At 42.7% G+C, this 13,831-nt stretch overlaps 1 protein-coding gene across 1 annotated transcript in view; it reads right to left on the bottom strand.

Moving 5' to 3' along the window:
* The window catches only part of ANK3 (ankyrin 3), a 338,252-nt gene extending 326,387 nt beyond the window's left edge, over nt 1-11,865 (bottom strand). Inside the window, exon 1 of the mRNA XM_064430021.1 lies at nt 11,788-11,865. Within this exon, the coding sequence (XP_064286091.1) occupies nt 11,788-11,850 (63 nt within the window). The 5' untranslated portion in view covers nt 11,851-11,865. The remainder of the gene's footprint in view (nt 1-11,787) is intronic.
* Between the last annotated feature and the right edge of the window lie 1,966 nt (nt 11,866-13,831).

The following is a 13,831-nucleotide window of genomic DNA, read 5'->3' as shown; positions in this document are numbered from 1 at the left end:
AGAAGTTAGCCACGTCAAAGAAATGAAAGCAGATAAACGGAGTTTTACTGCTGACTAGCATCAAAACAACATCAGTTTTCACACAGGGTTTTTTCCCCCCCGCAAGCTGTGGCAGGGAATAGGGAAACGAGAAAAATTATTGCAGCACTGTATTTATTTAACAATTGTTATTTAGATTAATTGTTGTTTATGGCAATCATTATTTAAAAATAAACTACACTACTTCATAATGAATGAATGAGCTGAATACAGATTAAAATATCCTTATACCATATTAAAAAAGATTAAGCAATTGCTACCTAATTTCTTTGCTCTTAATTGATTTAATTGGTAATAAAAGAAAACAAATCTCTGGATCCATTTTCAAATTAAACTAATTTTTTACAACTAGCTGTTGCAGAAGTGGCCTTTCCATCCTTAACAACAGCATTTGTTCACTATTAGATATTCCAGTGAATTCTGCACACTTGGCCCCATCCACTTACTGCACCCAGAGATGTGCTGTGCATTTCTTCATCTTCAATTCTACATCCTCACAGGGCAGAGTGCTAAAAACCCTAAAATGCAGTGACAGACATTTGACAAGTGCCAAGAGAGAAAAAATCACAGTTAAAAACAGACAAGAAGAAATAAATTTCAGATGAATGATTGACAGCATTAGTGCAAATCCCCAAGAGCAGAAAATGTTTTTTCACTACAGATTTTCAGGAAAAAATTTAGGCTTTAGGGGAAATCCAATATCAATGCTAAGGATGATTCTCTCTGGTTTAGCAGTTCAAAACAAGACTTCAGAGCATCCAGCAGTCCCTGAAAGCAGAGAGCTCACTCACAGTAGGACTCAAGAGTTCCCTGTAACACTAATGGGGAAAATGATCAAGATCTCAGAACAAAAATGAAACATTTGTTTCCACGGGTGTTTGGGGTTTTATTTAGTTTTGGAGTGTTTTTTGTTGTTGTTGTTGTTTTTTTTCCCCTTGGAAGACAATTCAATGGGCTTGGAATACAGCTTGTTCCACTAGAAAAAAAGTATTACATTTCACTAGAAACTGGGCGATTCTGAGTAAAAAAAATTCTTGGATAGTCCTTCTGTAGTATTAATTATTATCTTTTATTAATGGATATTTGAACACCACAATCAGTTTTCAAATGTGCTTTTATTCAAACAGAGAACAACAAGCACTGCAAGTTTTACCATCATCTGCCTAATCACTATGAAAAAGAACAATCAATTGATGTTGAAGTGGAGAAGGTTGCTGTAGTGTCAGTTGCAGAGAGAGCCACTCCTGCACCCATAACCAGTTCAGGGTTTCTATCCATGTCAGCAGGATTTTGAGCCCCAGCTTTGCTCGGCATGGCTCATTAAAGCAGAGGCTGTTTTGCAATGTCCAGTTTTCTGTTCCACATCCATTGCCATCACACACAGACACATTTGTACATACGGGGAGAACAGCAACACCTGCATCACACACAGCAAGAGTGATCAATAAATCAGCATTTGTAGGGGATGGACCTGGACAAAACCTGCAGCTGAGCACCTGGCCCTGACAGAAGTGCTAGCAGAGGGTGTACTCAAAACTGCTGAACGTGGTCACATACCAGCAGTCACACATTTTCTGTTCATCCTTTATGACAGTCATGGGAACATCAATTACCATTTTTTAACTGTTCCACTATTGTTATTTTAATTTTTTTTATTCAAGAAAATCAATATAATGCACAGATACATTCCCAGGAAGGCCAAACTCATTTCTACATAATACTTTAAAATACACAATTTATATCAGTGCTTTCCAAGGTGCTTAAAGAGTTGTGCTGAAAAGTACTGTATATAATTTTAATTGACCAAAACCCTAACAGGGGCACTGAGCAACTACTGCAGCTGGATGTGCTGCACTTACATCAGCAACAACTGATATAAACAAGAACAAAGGGGCTTTACATAATAAAACACAATGTTGGAGTGTTTATTTACACTACTATTGAAGTGTTTTTCAGATACTAGTCCTTCATGCAGAAGGCTTACTGTGATTATCATGCTGAACTGCCAAAATCACCTGCAGCATTTGCAATTGGCACCAAAATAAGCAGATGACAAAATTACAGGTGTCCAAGACCATTATTTCTCTTAATTGATTTAAGTGGTAGTAAAATGAAACAAACCTCTGGACCCATTTTCAAATGAAACTAATTTTTTACAACTAGCAGAAGTGGCCTTTCCATCTTTAAGAAAAGCACTCGCTCCTGATTAGACATTCCAGCGAGTTTTGCTCATCTGGCCCCATCCATTTACTGCACCCAGAGATGGAGCAATCTGAATGACACCGATTTTTGTTCCTAAATGTCACAGTCCAGTTACACATACCATGTGCCTGACTAAACAAAATTATCATACTTTAGCCTCTTTTATTATACTACACTGTGTTTAACTGTAGGGAAAACAGAGTATAAAAGAAACATGAAACTTTAAATGCAGAACTTGCTCTTAGGAGTACCTTTTTACACATACTCATCTTCAGTGAATATTATCTATAGTGGGGACATAAAGCCGTTTCTGTTTCTAAACTTCTTTCTCCGCAGCATTAAACTTTTGTAATATTTGGAATATCCCCTCCCAGCAGGGAACAGATCTGAGCTCAGTGTGAGGTTAATGATCTTTGTGCATTCACTTTTCAAGCTATAGATCACCACTGAGTATTGCATTTTCCTCTGCTCCAGTTCGATCAAGGGAACATTGTTTGACACTGCCACATTCTTTGACAAGTTCTTTAGGAAGATGGGCACATTAAAGACAAGAGAAAGAGAGACTGGAAGAGACATGCACTTCATTAGAGTTATGATGGTTGGAGCAAATGCAACACAAAATGAGAAGCCCTTAATCGCTTCAGAGCCATGTTGCTACCTACTTGTATCACTGTAACAAGGCATTCTAAACTCCTTATAGCAATCCCGTGGAATTCATTTCCAGAGCAAAGTACATGGCACTTGGAAAGCAGTTTAAATTCAGCCAAAAAATACAGTTGCTTCTATTCTGTGAAACCAAAATTCACTATACTAGTATCAAAGCAAACACAGCACTATTAAAGTGGTAAGAAAGAGCCACATAACAGCATTCAAGGGGCCAACCAGGGACAAGACAGGGTAGTAACAGAGAACACTACCTAAAATTATGATTTCTTGGACAAAAGCTGTTTGTTTAGCTTTTTAATATAATAGACATCCTGATGGGCACATGAATGCAAATAAAATACAAAAATACTAGTATGCCAGCAATGCAATTGCTAAATCAATCACAATTCGTAACAATCATCCAAAACTGGGAGCTGGGTTATTGCCCAGATAAGAGACAGAAATATTTGGAAGAGCAGTTAGAAGCAGCACAGAATTCCACTGTCCTCTCCCACACGAGCCCAAAGGACTGATATCCACTGAGAGCTGCTGATGGTGATGGAGAGGGGCAGCAGGAATGTTAACAATCTTCCCCTTTTGACCCACATCAGGCTGAGATCACAAAGCAGCTTTGCAGGGATGGAGCCCATGAAAAGAAACACAGGCCACCCACAGGAAGGTATGCTGAGCTGACACAGACTGATGCATCTGCATTCTTCTCTCTCTTTTTTTTCCTGGACCTGTTTGATTTATGATTCAATTAGAACAGCAGACTGTATATCTTATCTTTATATTGAAACATTGCTGTTATCCATGAGACTTGATAAAAATAGCCTCATTTGGGACTTACCAACCTTATTATTGCTGGTCCCAGGCATTTCCAACCACTAAACCAGGTGCAGGTGAACATGTCACAATTTATCATTCCCCTCCAGAAAGATGCTGCTTCCAGTGAATTTCCCTGGAATGCAGGATTAGCTCCTGCAGGAGGACTGCTGGAAAACTGTATCACTCTTCAGGCTTGTCCCATTGTTTCTCAATGGGTTTGGCTTGCTGCCTCTGACACCTGGGTTTCCAACACCACAGTGCTTATTTATGAAACATCACATCACAGAAATCAGAGGCAAGGCTCAACCTATTTCCATAACACCTTCTGCAGCAGTGGAACCAGGTAGCAAAGCACCTGCCCTGCTCCCTGCCACAACAACCCTACAGCCCCTCTCTCCCCAACTACAGCAACAAAACACTTCTCAGAAATGTGCTGTGAGCACAAAATCACTAAAGGCTGCAAAGTTTAGCCTGTATCAATTGAAGGATAAAGCAAAAACTCTAAGAGCAAGAGCACCTTACTGAATTAAAATCTTCACAGAGCTATAACAGAGAGATGGAGGAAAATAAACAGGGTTTTTTTGCATAGGATTGCAAGGATCAGCAGAGTTCAGCAGGAGATTTGATGCACCAAGGGAGGGAGGGAAAAAAAACCCCAAAACAACTAAACAAATAGCATGGAAGGGAAAGTTTTGGCTGTGTAAAGAGTATTTAGAACTAAGGCACCTGAATGGGATGTTGAAGACACAGGTTGAGTTCCCAGCTGAGGCATAAACACCAAATCTAAGACCAAGCAAGCCCCAAGATCAGCCTTGTGAGCTGCATATGACCCCAATTGTAAAAGCTGAGCCCCTGCACTGCTTGCTGCTGTTTTACATGACAAATGTTTACAAGGTGGATGCTATTTTAGAGGCTCTGGCCTTGTTCTCCTTCACTGTTACTAGTTCCCACCAAAGGCTCCTATCACAGAGAAAGGCTGTCTCATGCATTTGCAAAGTCATGACCTGTGAAATTATTTGCCTTCTCAGACAAATGCATATGTGCTCTCTCTGCAATATTCTTTGAACAGGAGCAAGCAGAATCCAGATATAGAGAGGAATATGAAAGGAAATTGGTTCTGCTATTGGAGATTTAAAACACTGAATCACACTTACAGACCCTTCACCTGCACAATGGGGATCTCTGGCACAAGAAGTCATTAGTATCACTAATTTAAAGCCCAGTTAAAATTGAACACAATCTTTTTGTAGATATTATGCCTAAAATCTCCAACAGCTTCAAGAGAGCAAGCCTAGGTGTATGTAATGCTCTCAGTTAAGTGTTATAAGAGGCTGTTAGGAACATATTCCATCTTTATTTTCCATTATCTTACCACACTTTAAAGACAACTTGCTCCACACTTCTGGGTGATACATGTACCAGTTTATGTACCTGGGATGTTGCACCATGCAGTCATATGAGTAAAGATGGGGTAAACACACAATTACTATGCCTGAACTCTAATCTCTGCTGATCTTGACTTACAGAAGTGGTCTAGGACATCTACAAAAACCAAACCCACCAAAATACAACACAATGCAATTTATCTGCTTGAATAAAATACAAAAATACTCATACAGAGTGCCCCTTGTCAGTAAGCTGTTTGCCTTTACAGAACAGCACTGTGGTCACTGGAGGGCAAAGTAATGAATCATTTTTAAGTTCTGAGAAAGTTACCAAATTTATTCATTCCTCTAGTATTCCCTTGAAAGATTATGATAAAGTCAGTACTACTCCTTGTTTGGCCAAGTTAATTAACCTCTCCCTTAATACCCATCACATGATAACTAGTATATGTTACTTTTTAATATTATAGCATACTTACACTATAATTAGATGTCTTTTTGCTCTCCCTGAATGCAGTATTGATTGTCAGAACAGAAGACCAGCTGACTCACCCCTTCTGCTCAGTTTCCAGGGTTCTATTCCACCACAAAGACACAATTTAAAGAGCACACTGGCGTCTCTCGACCTTGCACACTCCCCCCTCACCACGCACATGAATCACTCTTAACCTCCTCACCCATCCATCCCTAAAACACTTCCATAAAAGGGTCAGTCCTGCAGAGCAGAAGGAATCAGTTTCTTGGGATTCCTCCACAACAGAAACAGAAAGCTCCCAAAGAAGAGGAAATTTGTAAAGAAACAAGGAAGAGTCTAATTAATTTCTCAAATTAACTGCCAATAAGCAATACCTGCACCTCCCAGGAGCCTGACTTCTGTTCTTTTAAAAATCACCTGTGTGTTCACATGTAGATCAGATTATCTCAGTGAGAAAAGGCTAACAAGCAATGGTCATTTTTCAGCATTGTCAGACCCCTTCTGTGGTGTGACCAGGAGTTCTTTGCTCAGCTAAGTTCAGCAACCTGAAGATGAGTTTTCTTCAGCCTAAAGCTGAAAGATGTTCTGAGGAAACTGAACCTGCACAGAAACCACTACACTGGGCAAGGCAGCACTAAAGTATTAAATGGACAGAAACAAATTTGAAATTACAGGATGGAAAGGAGAGCTTAAATAAAATAATCCCCATACACACCCATACCCTCCCCCTCCCCCCCCCCCAAAAAAAAAAACAGGGCAAGAAACAGAAAAGCAGATAATCTTCTAAGAGTGAGACGCATGCAACAAAATTCTACAGATTAGTAAACTGGGTCAAAACCAAGTTAGAGCTGTTTGCATAACATTTCTTTGAAAATGGAGGATCCCCACCTCCATTAGATGGCTTCAGACTTCTAAATTTTAAACTCAGAAGAAAAACAGAGACAGCTGCTTGAACATCTTCCTAGTGCTAAGGAATTCCTCACGAACTACATCATCAGCACCCTCAATATGGGAACAGGCAGGAATTCTGACCCCACAGAATAAAAGCAGAGGAACTCCTGCTGGTTATGAGGCCAGGGTGTGGTCATTCATAATCTTCTTAATTTCTGCTTGTTAATAGAGCAAAGTAATTGTCATGGACCTAGATATTCCATATTCTTTTCTTTAAAAGGCACACATGCTTAAATTATGGTACTAGTAACAACAGCATGAAGAGATCATAAAACTAGCTCACACCTGTTCTGTGCATGTCATCTGAAAACTACCTTTATTAAAATTCCTTTTAAAGTATTTTCCAAAACAGATGGAAAACATCATAGAGGTTTTAAAACCTAAAAGCTCAGACTCCATGAAGTCTCTGGTAAGAAACCAGCTCTCCTACAACACTCACATGCCATCAACTCCTCTGTCATTGCAGAATGTTACTTCAGATTCTCCTATTAAAAGGAGCTGTCATCACAGCCTGTTTTCAGTAATAACAGCAGGTCAGTGCAGAAGCTCAGCCAGGCCTTGCTTCAGCAGTGGATCACAGGGCAAAAGGAAACACTCATGGTTTTGCCATGCCAGACTCCTTTCATAAGCTCACAGCTTTTTCCAAGTCATGATCAGATAGGATCAATAAGGCCTCCCTGACAAAGTCATGATGCATACTCCAGATATTATATGGAAAGTTTGAAGAATTTCTCCTCTGAAGGGCACCAACCTCAGAATGCCCTTGGAGGAGAACAACTTCCTGAATTTTAAAAAGTGATTGAAGTATGGTGCCCTTTCCTCTTCACAGAGTCAGTGGGAACTGAAGCTTTAAATGCATTTAAGCTAAGAAATTACAATATAATCAAGCAGCTAATAGTAGATTCATTTTTGTGGGATATCCCAGGGGAGTAAAGGAGAAAGAACAGCCACTGCTCCAAGACTAAACAGGGTGGGTTCTGCTCAAGAGGACACTAAAGCTGGGCAAATCTCTAGGAGTGCACAAGCACCACATGAACAATGAGGCAATGACTGACACAAGCAGAGCGAGGCTTCGCAGAATGTCACAATCACGCTAATAAACACTTGATTGAAGCAATTTTCTTTGCTGTCCTCTTCATCCTCCTCAGAGTTACAGAGCCTGTAAAGCATCCCCATGGCAAGGGCAGCAGAAACACACAGTGCAAGCAGCTATTATTTTCTGTGTGTTTTATGTGCACGCTGATGTAATTCAACAGCTGAGAGGGCAAAAGTGACCAGAACCAACCAGCAGGCAGCACATGCAACTCATCAAAAGGGTAGCAAAGTTCTGGCACTTAGTAACTATGGACTAGGAGAGTAACAGTTCCTACTACTCTTCCCCCTCACCCCTACCTTTAAAAAAAAAAAAAAAACAAAAAAAAAAACCCAGAACACTTCCTTTCCCAATTTTTCACCCATTACAAACATTTTTCAGAAAAGAAAAGGATGGAATCTAAACTAGCTTTATCAAATTAAAGAAAAATATAAGCTTAAAACAACCCTTTTGAAGGATTTGTTTCGGAAACTTCAAGCCTCAAAACTCTCCTCCTTAGGCATGTCAGCATCATAAATAGCTATTTAACACTACATATCAGAAGTCAAACTCAAAACCCACAGAAATAGAAAATATTACCCTCATGCCTCTGATTCCTCATCATAACATGCCTCTGGAAAAAGCCAACAAGTGCCACCAGCTGTTAAAGTTTAAAAAAATCCCTTCCTTAGGCCAAGAGTAAAACTCCCTCAAAGAGCTAATGAAACTCTGCCTGATTAAAGATTGCAAAACCATGCTTTTCTCAGAATTAATGCAGCATGCCAGGTCTTATTTTGTCATAGCAAGAGCCATGCCAGCAGGAGCATAAGTACCATTGTCAACAGCTTATCACAAAACCTAACGTATATGGGAAATATTCCCACTCCAGACGACAGAGTGGCAAAAATAACTTTTACTAGGTAATCATCGACTGGATTAGTATGTCAATAGTTTTTACATGGTCTCAAGAGCACTGAATTTTGAAAAACAGAGTATATAAGAACAGAACTCCAAGAGTTTGGAGTGGAGAGAAAAAAAAATAAAAAAATAAGCTGATAAAAATGTAGGATAAAACCAGAGTAAACTGCAAGGACAGGAATTTGCCTGTATTGAACAACAGTCTGGAACTGAGGCTCATGTGGCCTGATCTGTATGCTACCCAGGGAGGGGCTTGGGAGGATTGTTTAGTTCTTGTTGGGGTTTTTTTTGTTTGCTTTTTTTTATTTTTTTACTGCAAAACTGCCATTTTCCCCAGAGTTTTCAATGCCCGAATAACATTTGCATGTATTATTGTTTTTCAGAGTAGCTATGATTGGACTTGCAGTCTCATAGACCACATTTAAAAGCTTACTCTGTGAAATAAGCTTTCCAGTTTAGCAGTAAATTATTTCTTTTTGTTATTATTTATGTGATAACAACATGGCTGTCATATTTGACATATTTTAATATATATTTGAACTGCATTTGGGTTTTCCTCCCCCTGCCCCACAACCTGACCAAATGTCTCCTCTCTTTCCACAAACACCCCAGTTTTAAGCTAAGTGGCAAAAATCATAAAAAGTTTTTAATTTCTGAAGTTCAAAGATCTCTTTCAAGCCATAAACCATCCCCAAATTTTCAGCACCTTAAATATATCAAATAGAAACACTTCAGAACACAGCACAGCACTGTAAGTGACCTACAAGCATAATTAACTTCTAGGCATTGACTGTAATAGTGCTCACGGTGCTGAGGCCAAGAGCTGTCAAAACAAAAGAACTAAAACAAGAAACTAACAAAACTAACTAAAACAAGAAAGTACATTCTAGTCTTCCTGTCACGTTTTAGAAACACAAGCTTTTGAACAAGACATGTTAGAAAACACTGAAGTGAAATAAAGACCAAAGGGCCATCCAAATAATCAACAGCAAAGTACTGCAGAACTTATAAACAACCTTGAATAACAAATTATTTTCTTATGCCATTAACAATTTTAGCTCTGCAAAGCCTGGAAATTGTCTTAGGAAAAACCATAACTAGCTTTTTATTTTAAAAAGGAAAATATTTAGCCACACACAATTATTCACATAAGTTTGTAAATCAGTGCATTATAACAGACAGATCTTATTATCTGCAGAAAGAACATGAGCAATAAATTAGGATCTGGAAAAGATGGGAGAGGTGACAGTTTTTCAATAATGGAAATCCCCAACCTCATCCTCTGGCAGGCACCAACAGAGTAACAGCATATGATAGTACAGTGTCATTTGGAACAAAAATCATGCACTGAGCATTAGTCAATTCTCACAGAAGTGAGAGACAGATTAATGGTGGTAAAATATTTCTGTAAAGAGTTCACTAACAAACACTGACTGTATCAAAGCATATCTCTATTTCCAACACCCAGCCCTAACAGTGTCTCGAGATCTGAGCATCTCACATGCCCACCACACAGACACCCTCAAAGTTTAGAGCCTGACCTAAGAATCTTCTCAAACCAATGGGAAACGTGCTGCCCCTGATGGATTGAAGGATCAGAGGACAAAGCTGCGTCGCCACTGATCCTGAGGTTACTCCAAGCCCAAGATTGTAACACACAGTTTGGAGAATGAGAAGAGTCACCCTCTTTAGGAACTCAACGCTTCCAGCCCAGCCTAGGTTACAAACCTTTCAGAGAATAAGTTTCTAAGCTACCCACTTTGTGAACACACAAGGTTGTATTTTCTCTCTTTATCCTTGAGACAATTGATGAAAGAGAGGCAGAAATGCCTGGAGCTCTGACAGCACAGTAAGCAGCACTGTCTTGTTCAGGGAATCTCCTTCAAAACACAGGGCTCACAAAAAGAAGAGGTGCTGGGCAGCGGGAACAACATCTTGCCCAACCAGAACTTAGAGGGCCTGACTGCCAGAGCAGTGACTTATTTCCAGCTGATCAGTTCTCCTGGGGTGTTAATTTACATTCCATTTCAAAGCATGAACACCACACAGATTTGAGGGAGAAACATGAGAAGCCATAACAATCTACAGTAAAACAGATACTATTCCATCTTCTGTGTCCAGTTAAGTGTTTCAAGTAGTAGCAAAAGTGGTGTTAAAAGCAGGAAAGTTTAATGATTCAAAAGATACCAACTTCAGGGAAGGAAAAAAAAAAACAAAAACAGACCACAAAGAATAAAGCTTATTCAGCCTTGATTAATTATACCTTTAATCTTGAAAGTTTTCAGTTTTAGTTTCAGGAGTTCTGGGCATATAGCCCAAAAAACAAAAGGGGGGGGGGGAGGAGATAATTCAGTTACCATACTTTCCCAATCCCTTTTCCCTAAACTTACTTCCAGTGGAAGAAGTGTCATTTTGCCAGTAATAAGCCAAAATACACTCTTTCTTTGCCCTGAGAACACAAATTTTCACAGCTAAAATGGATTATGCCATTTATGTTCAGCAGGAAGAACGTGGGACCAGTGCACTCACTCACAACCCAGGGCAGCATTTGTGAGAGCAATAAACAGGGAACAAACACGTTGAGTACCTGGGGCAGACAGAGCACAGCAGCAAAGCTCCTTCACCTGACCCTGTGGCCTCGCTCTGACCACTGCGGAGGAGGGAAGGCCGGGGAGAAAAACAATTCCTGTGGCCGCTTGTGCCACGGTGAAGCCTTCAACAGCATCTTCTCCTCACCTGCCCTGCAGCAAGGCCGAGGGTGGCAAGGCTGTGTCCCTGCGCAGGGTGCTGGGATGAGAGCCGGCCCTCACCGTCCCCTACAGACACCGGGGACGGGGCCAGGCAGGGACGTGGGAGCCTCCAGCCCTCACCTGGGTGGGTTTCCAGCCTCCGTCCCACCAGCACATCGCTGCCTCATGACCGCGGTGTGAAACACAGGCGGGGCAGCCACGCAAAGCACACGCAGCGCACCTGCACCCCAAAACGCCACAGTCCCAACAGAGCGGGGGGCTCGCGTGTTGCTCGGGGAGGCGCTTGGCCATCGCCGGCCCCGGCAGAGGCACAGCCCCGCCATCACGGGGAAGGCGCTCCGGGCTCCAGCCTCGCACCTGGGCGGGCCGGGCACAGCCCGCTCCCGTCCCGGACCCGCCGCTCGCAGCGCACCCGGAGCGCCGAGGAGGAGGAGGAGGAGGAGGAGGGAGGGAAAAGAAGGAAAAGCAGAAAGAGCCGCCGGTCCCGCGCCCGCCTCACCCGCCCGAGGGCTGCGCGCTCACCTGGTCCCTGCCGCCCCGTGCCGCGGAACGCGAGGGGAAGGAGCAGGAGGAGGAGGAGGCCATGTTGCTGCGCTCCTCACCTCGCCCAGCCGTCCCGGGCTCACCCCAGCGCCGGGCCGTCCTGCCCGCGCCGCCGCCCCCGCAGGTGGGGCCGGGCCCGCCGCGCTCTCCTCCCGCGGCGGCAGGGCACGGGGGGCGGGCGCGCCGGCTCCGCCACCGGCACCGGCACCGCCGCCCGGCCCGCCCCGCGCCGGGGGTGCCACAAGGCGGGGGCAGCGCCCCGAAGTCCGCCCCGCTGGAAAACCGGGAGAGCGGCCGCTGCCGGGGACTCCGCAAGGCCGGGGAGCCCCCTCGGGCGCCCGCACCTGCACCGCGGCTCACCTGGGCACGGAGCGCCCACAGCACGGGGGGAAGCGCAGCTGAAGTTTGTTAAACAAAACTGCAAAGGCAACCGAATAACGCGCTGGGCGCTGATGAGCTCGGTCCCATCGGGAGCGCCACAGGTGTCGTGCGTTCGCGGTAATGCTAATGCAGAGCCGCTCGCAGATGAGCGGCCGTCGGGAGCTGCACCTGCGGATAAGGATTACCTGGCACTCCCTCACAACGCGCCCGAGCCGGGGGAGTCAGTCCCGGTTTCCTTCCCTCCCTCCCCCAGCCCCAGATGAGAGCTGTGCAAACCTCACAGGTGAGATTCCACGGTGATCAAACCAGTTAGTTCTGCTTCTACTTTTTCTTAGTTTAAAAAATGTTTTAATCAGTCTCATTAAAACGTGTTTTATCACAACACAAAATTGTGAGAGTATTGCAAAAGCAATTAAGATTACTTTAGTGTTTACTTAAATTACTTTATCCTATCATTACTTCTCACAAGGCTGTCCTGATGCATCAACCCCTTTTCCTGTTTTAATTAGAACCCATTCGTAACAACAAATGCTATTAGGCACTAATTTACCTAGGAATATTGGTGATAACAGCTTCATCCAGTTAGTTGTCCTACCGTGGGCCTTAGTGCTGTAAGGTGCAATTTGCAAAACACTACCCAGCTGCATAAATTGACTATAGGTGTTTATACATCTTTGGATACTGTGTAACTAATTGCTTGTCACTCCCTCTCTCGTGTAAACTTTTTTCTTTGTATACAGAGCCAAATAAAAATATTTAACCAAATACTTTGGCTGTGTCTCACATGGAGAAGGTGATTCCCCAGAATGTTTTTATCCTTCTTGTTTTGGATGTGACTCATTTCCTCAGCCCACTTGGTGAACTGGGAGCCAGAGCAGATGGGGGAAAAGGATCACAAGGTCCCTGTGGGCTAAAAGCAAGCGTGAAGCAAGGCTGGTCACGTCCACTGATGGGCAGTGGCCATTAGCAGTTCTGTGCCTGTGTCACACACTGTTTTTGTACAACTCATGGACCACACCATCACTGCACACCGTCTTCCATCGCTCCTTGGGAAGGACAGTTAGAGAGACTTAAATGGGATTTGCAGATTGAGAAAGAAAATAACACCTTAAGGGGGAAAAAAAAAGTTTACTTGAAATGAAAAGTGGTTTTTAAGTTACTCTTAAATTGCTAGGAGGATGAATATTTAAACAAAGTCAAGCGTGATGTGTACATGTAAATCCATATTGTATTTCCACAGGCTCATAAACCTCACTTGTTTCATCTACACTCCCACCTGGAAGAGTACAGCTTTTTTTTTTTGGCAGCGGGAATGATACCTGGAGGGAAAGAAAAGTTGACTTCCCTCACTTCAGGAGAGGTTTCAGGTCAGGCTTCCCTGACAGAGGTTTGGAATTTAAATGCGCCGTTGCAGTGCATTTGATCTGATGAGCACAGTAGTGGGTGGTTGGTGTAAGATGAAAAAGGATAAACAGCTAAAACATGAGGTAAGTTGGAAAAAAGGAGCATTACGTGTTGAAATGAAACAGCCATTACAGGAAAGAGATTTTTAATGTAACTCTCCAAGTGAGGAATGTTGCTGATTGAGTTACACTGCTGCCGAAAGACAGGGCCTAACATTTGTGTTCAGCCTCAGGGAATG

The sequence above is a fragment of the Passer domesticus genome, chromosome 8, assembly GCF_036417665.1.
Source record: "Passer domesticus isolate bPasDom1 chromosome 8, bPasDom1.hap1, whole genome shotgun sequence".
Classification (NCBI taxonomy): Eukaryota; Metazoa; Chordata; class Aves; order Passeriformes; family Passeridae; genus Passer; species Passer domesticus.
The sequence above is the reverse complement of the archived record's forward strand: the minus strand, read 5'-3'. Positions and strand labels throughout refer to the sequence as shown.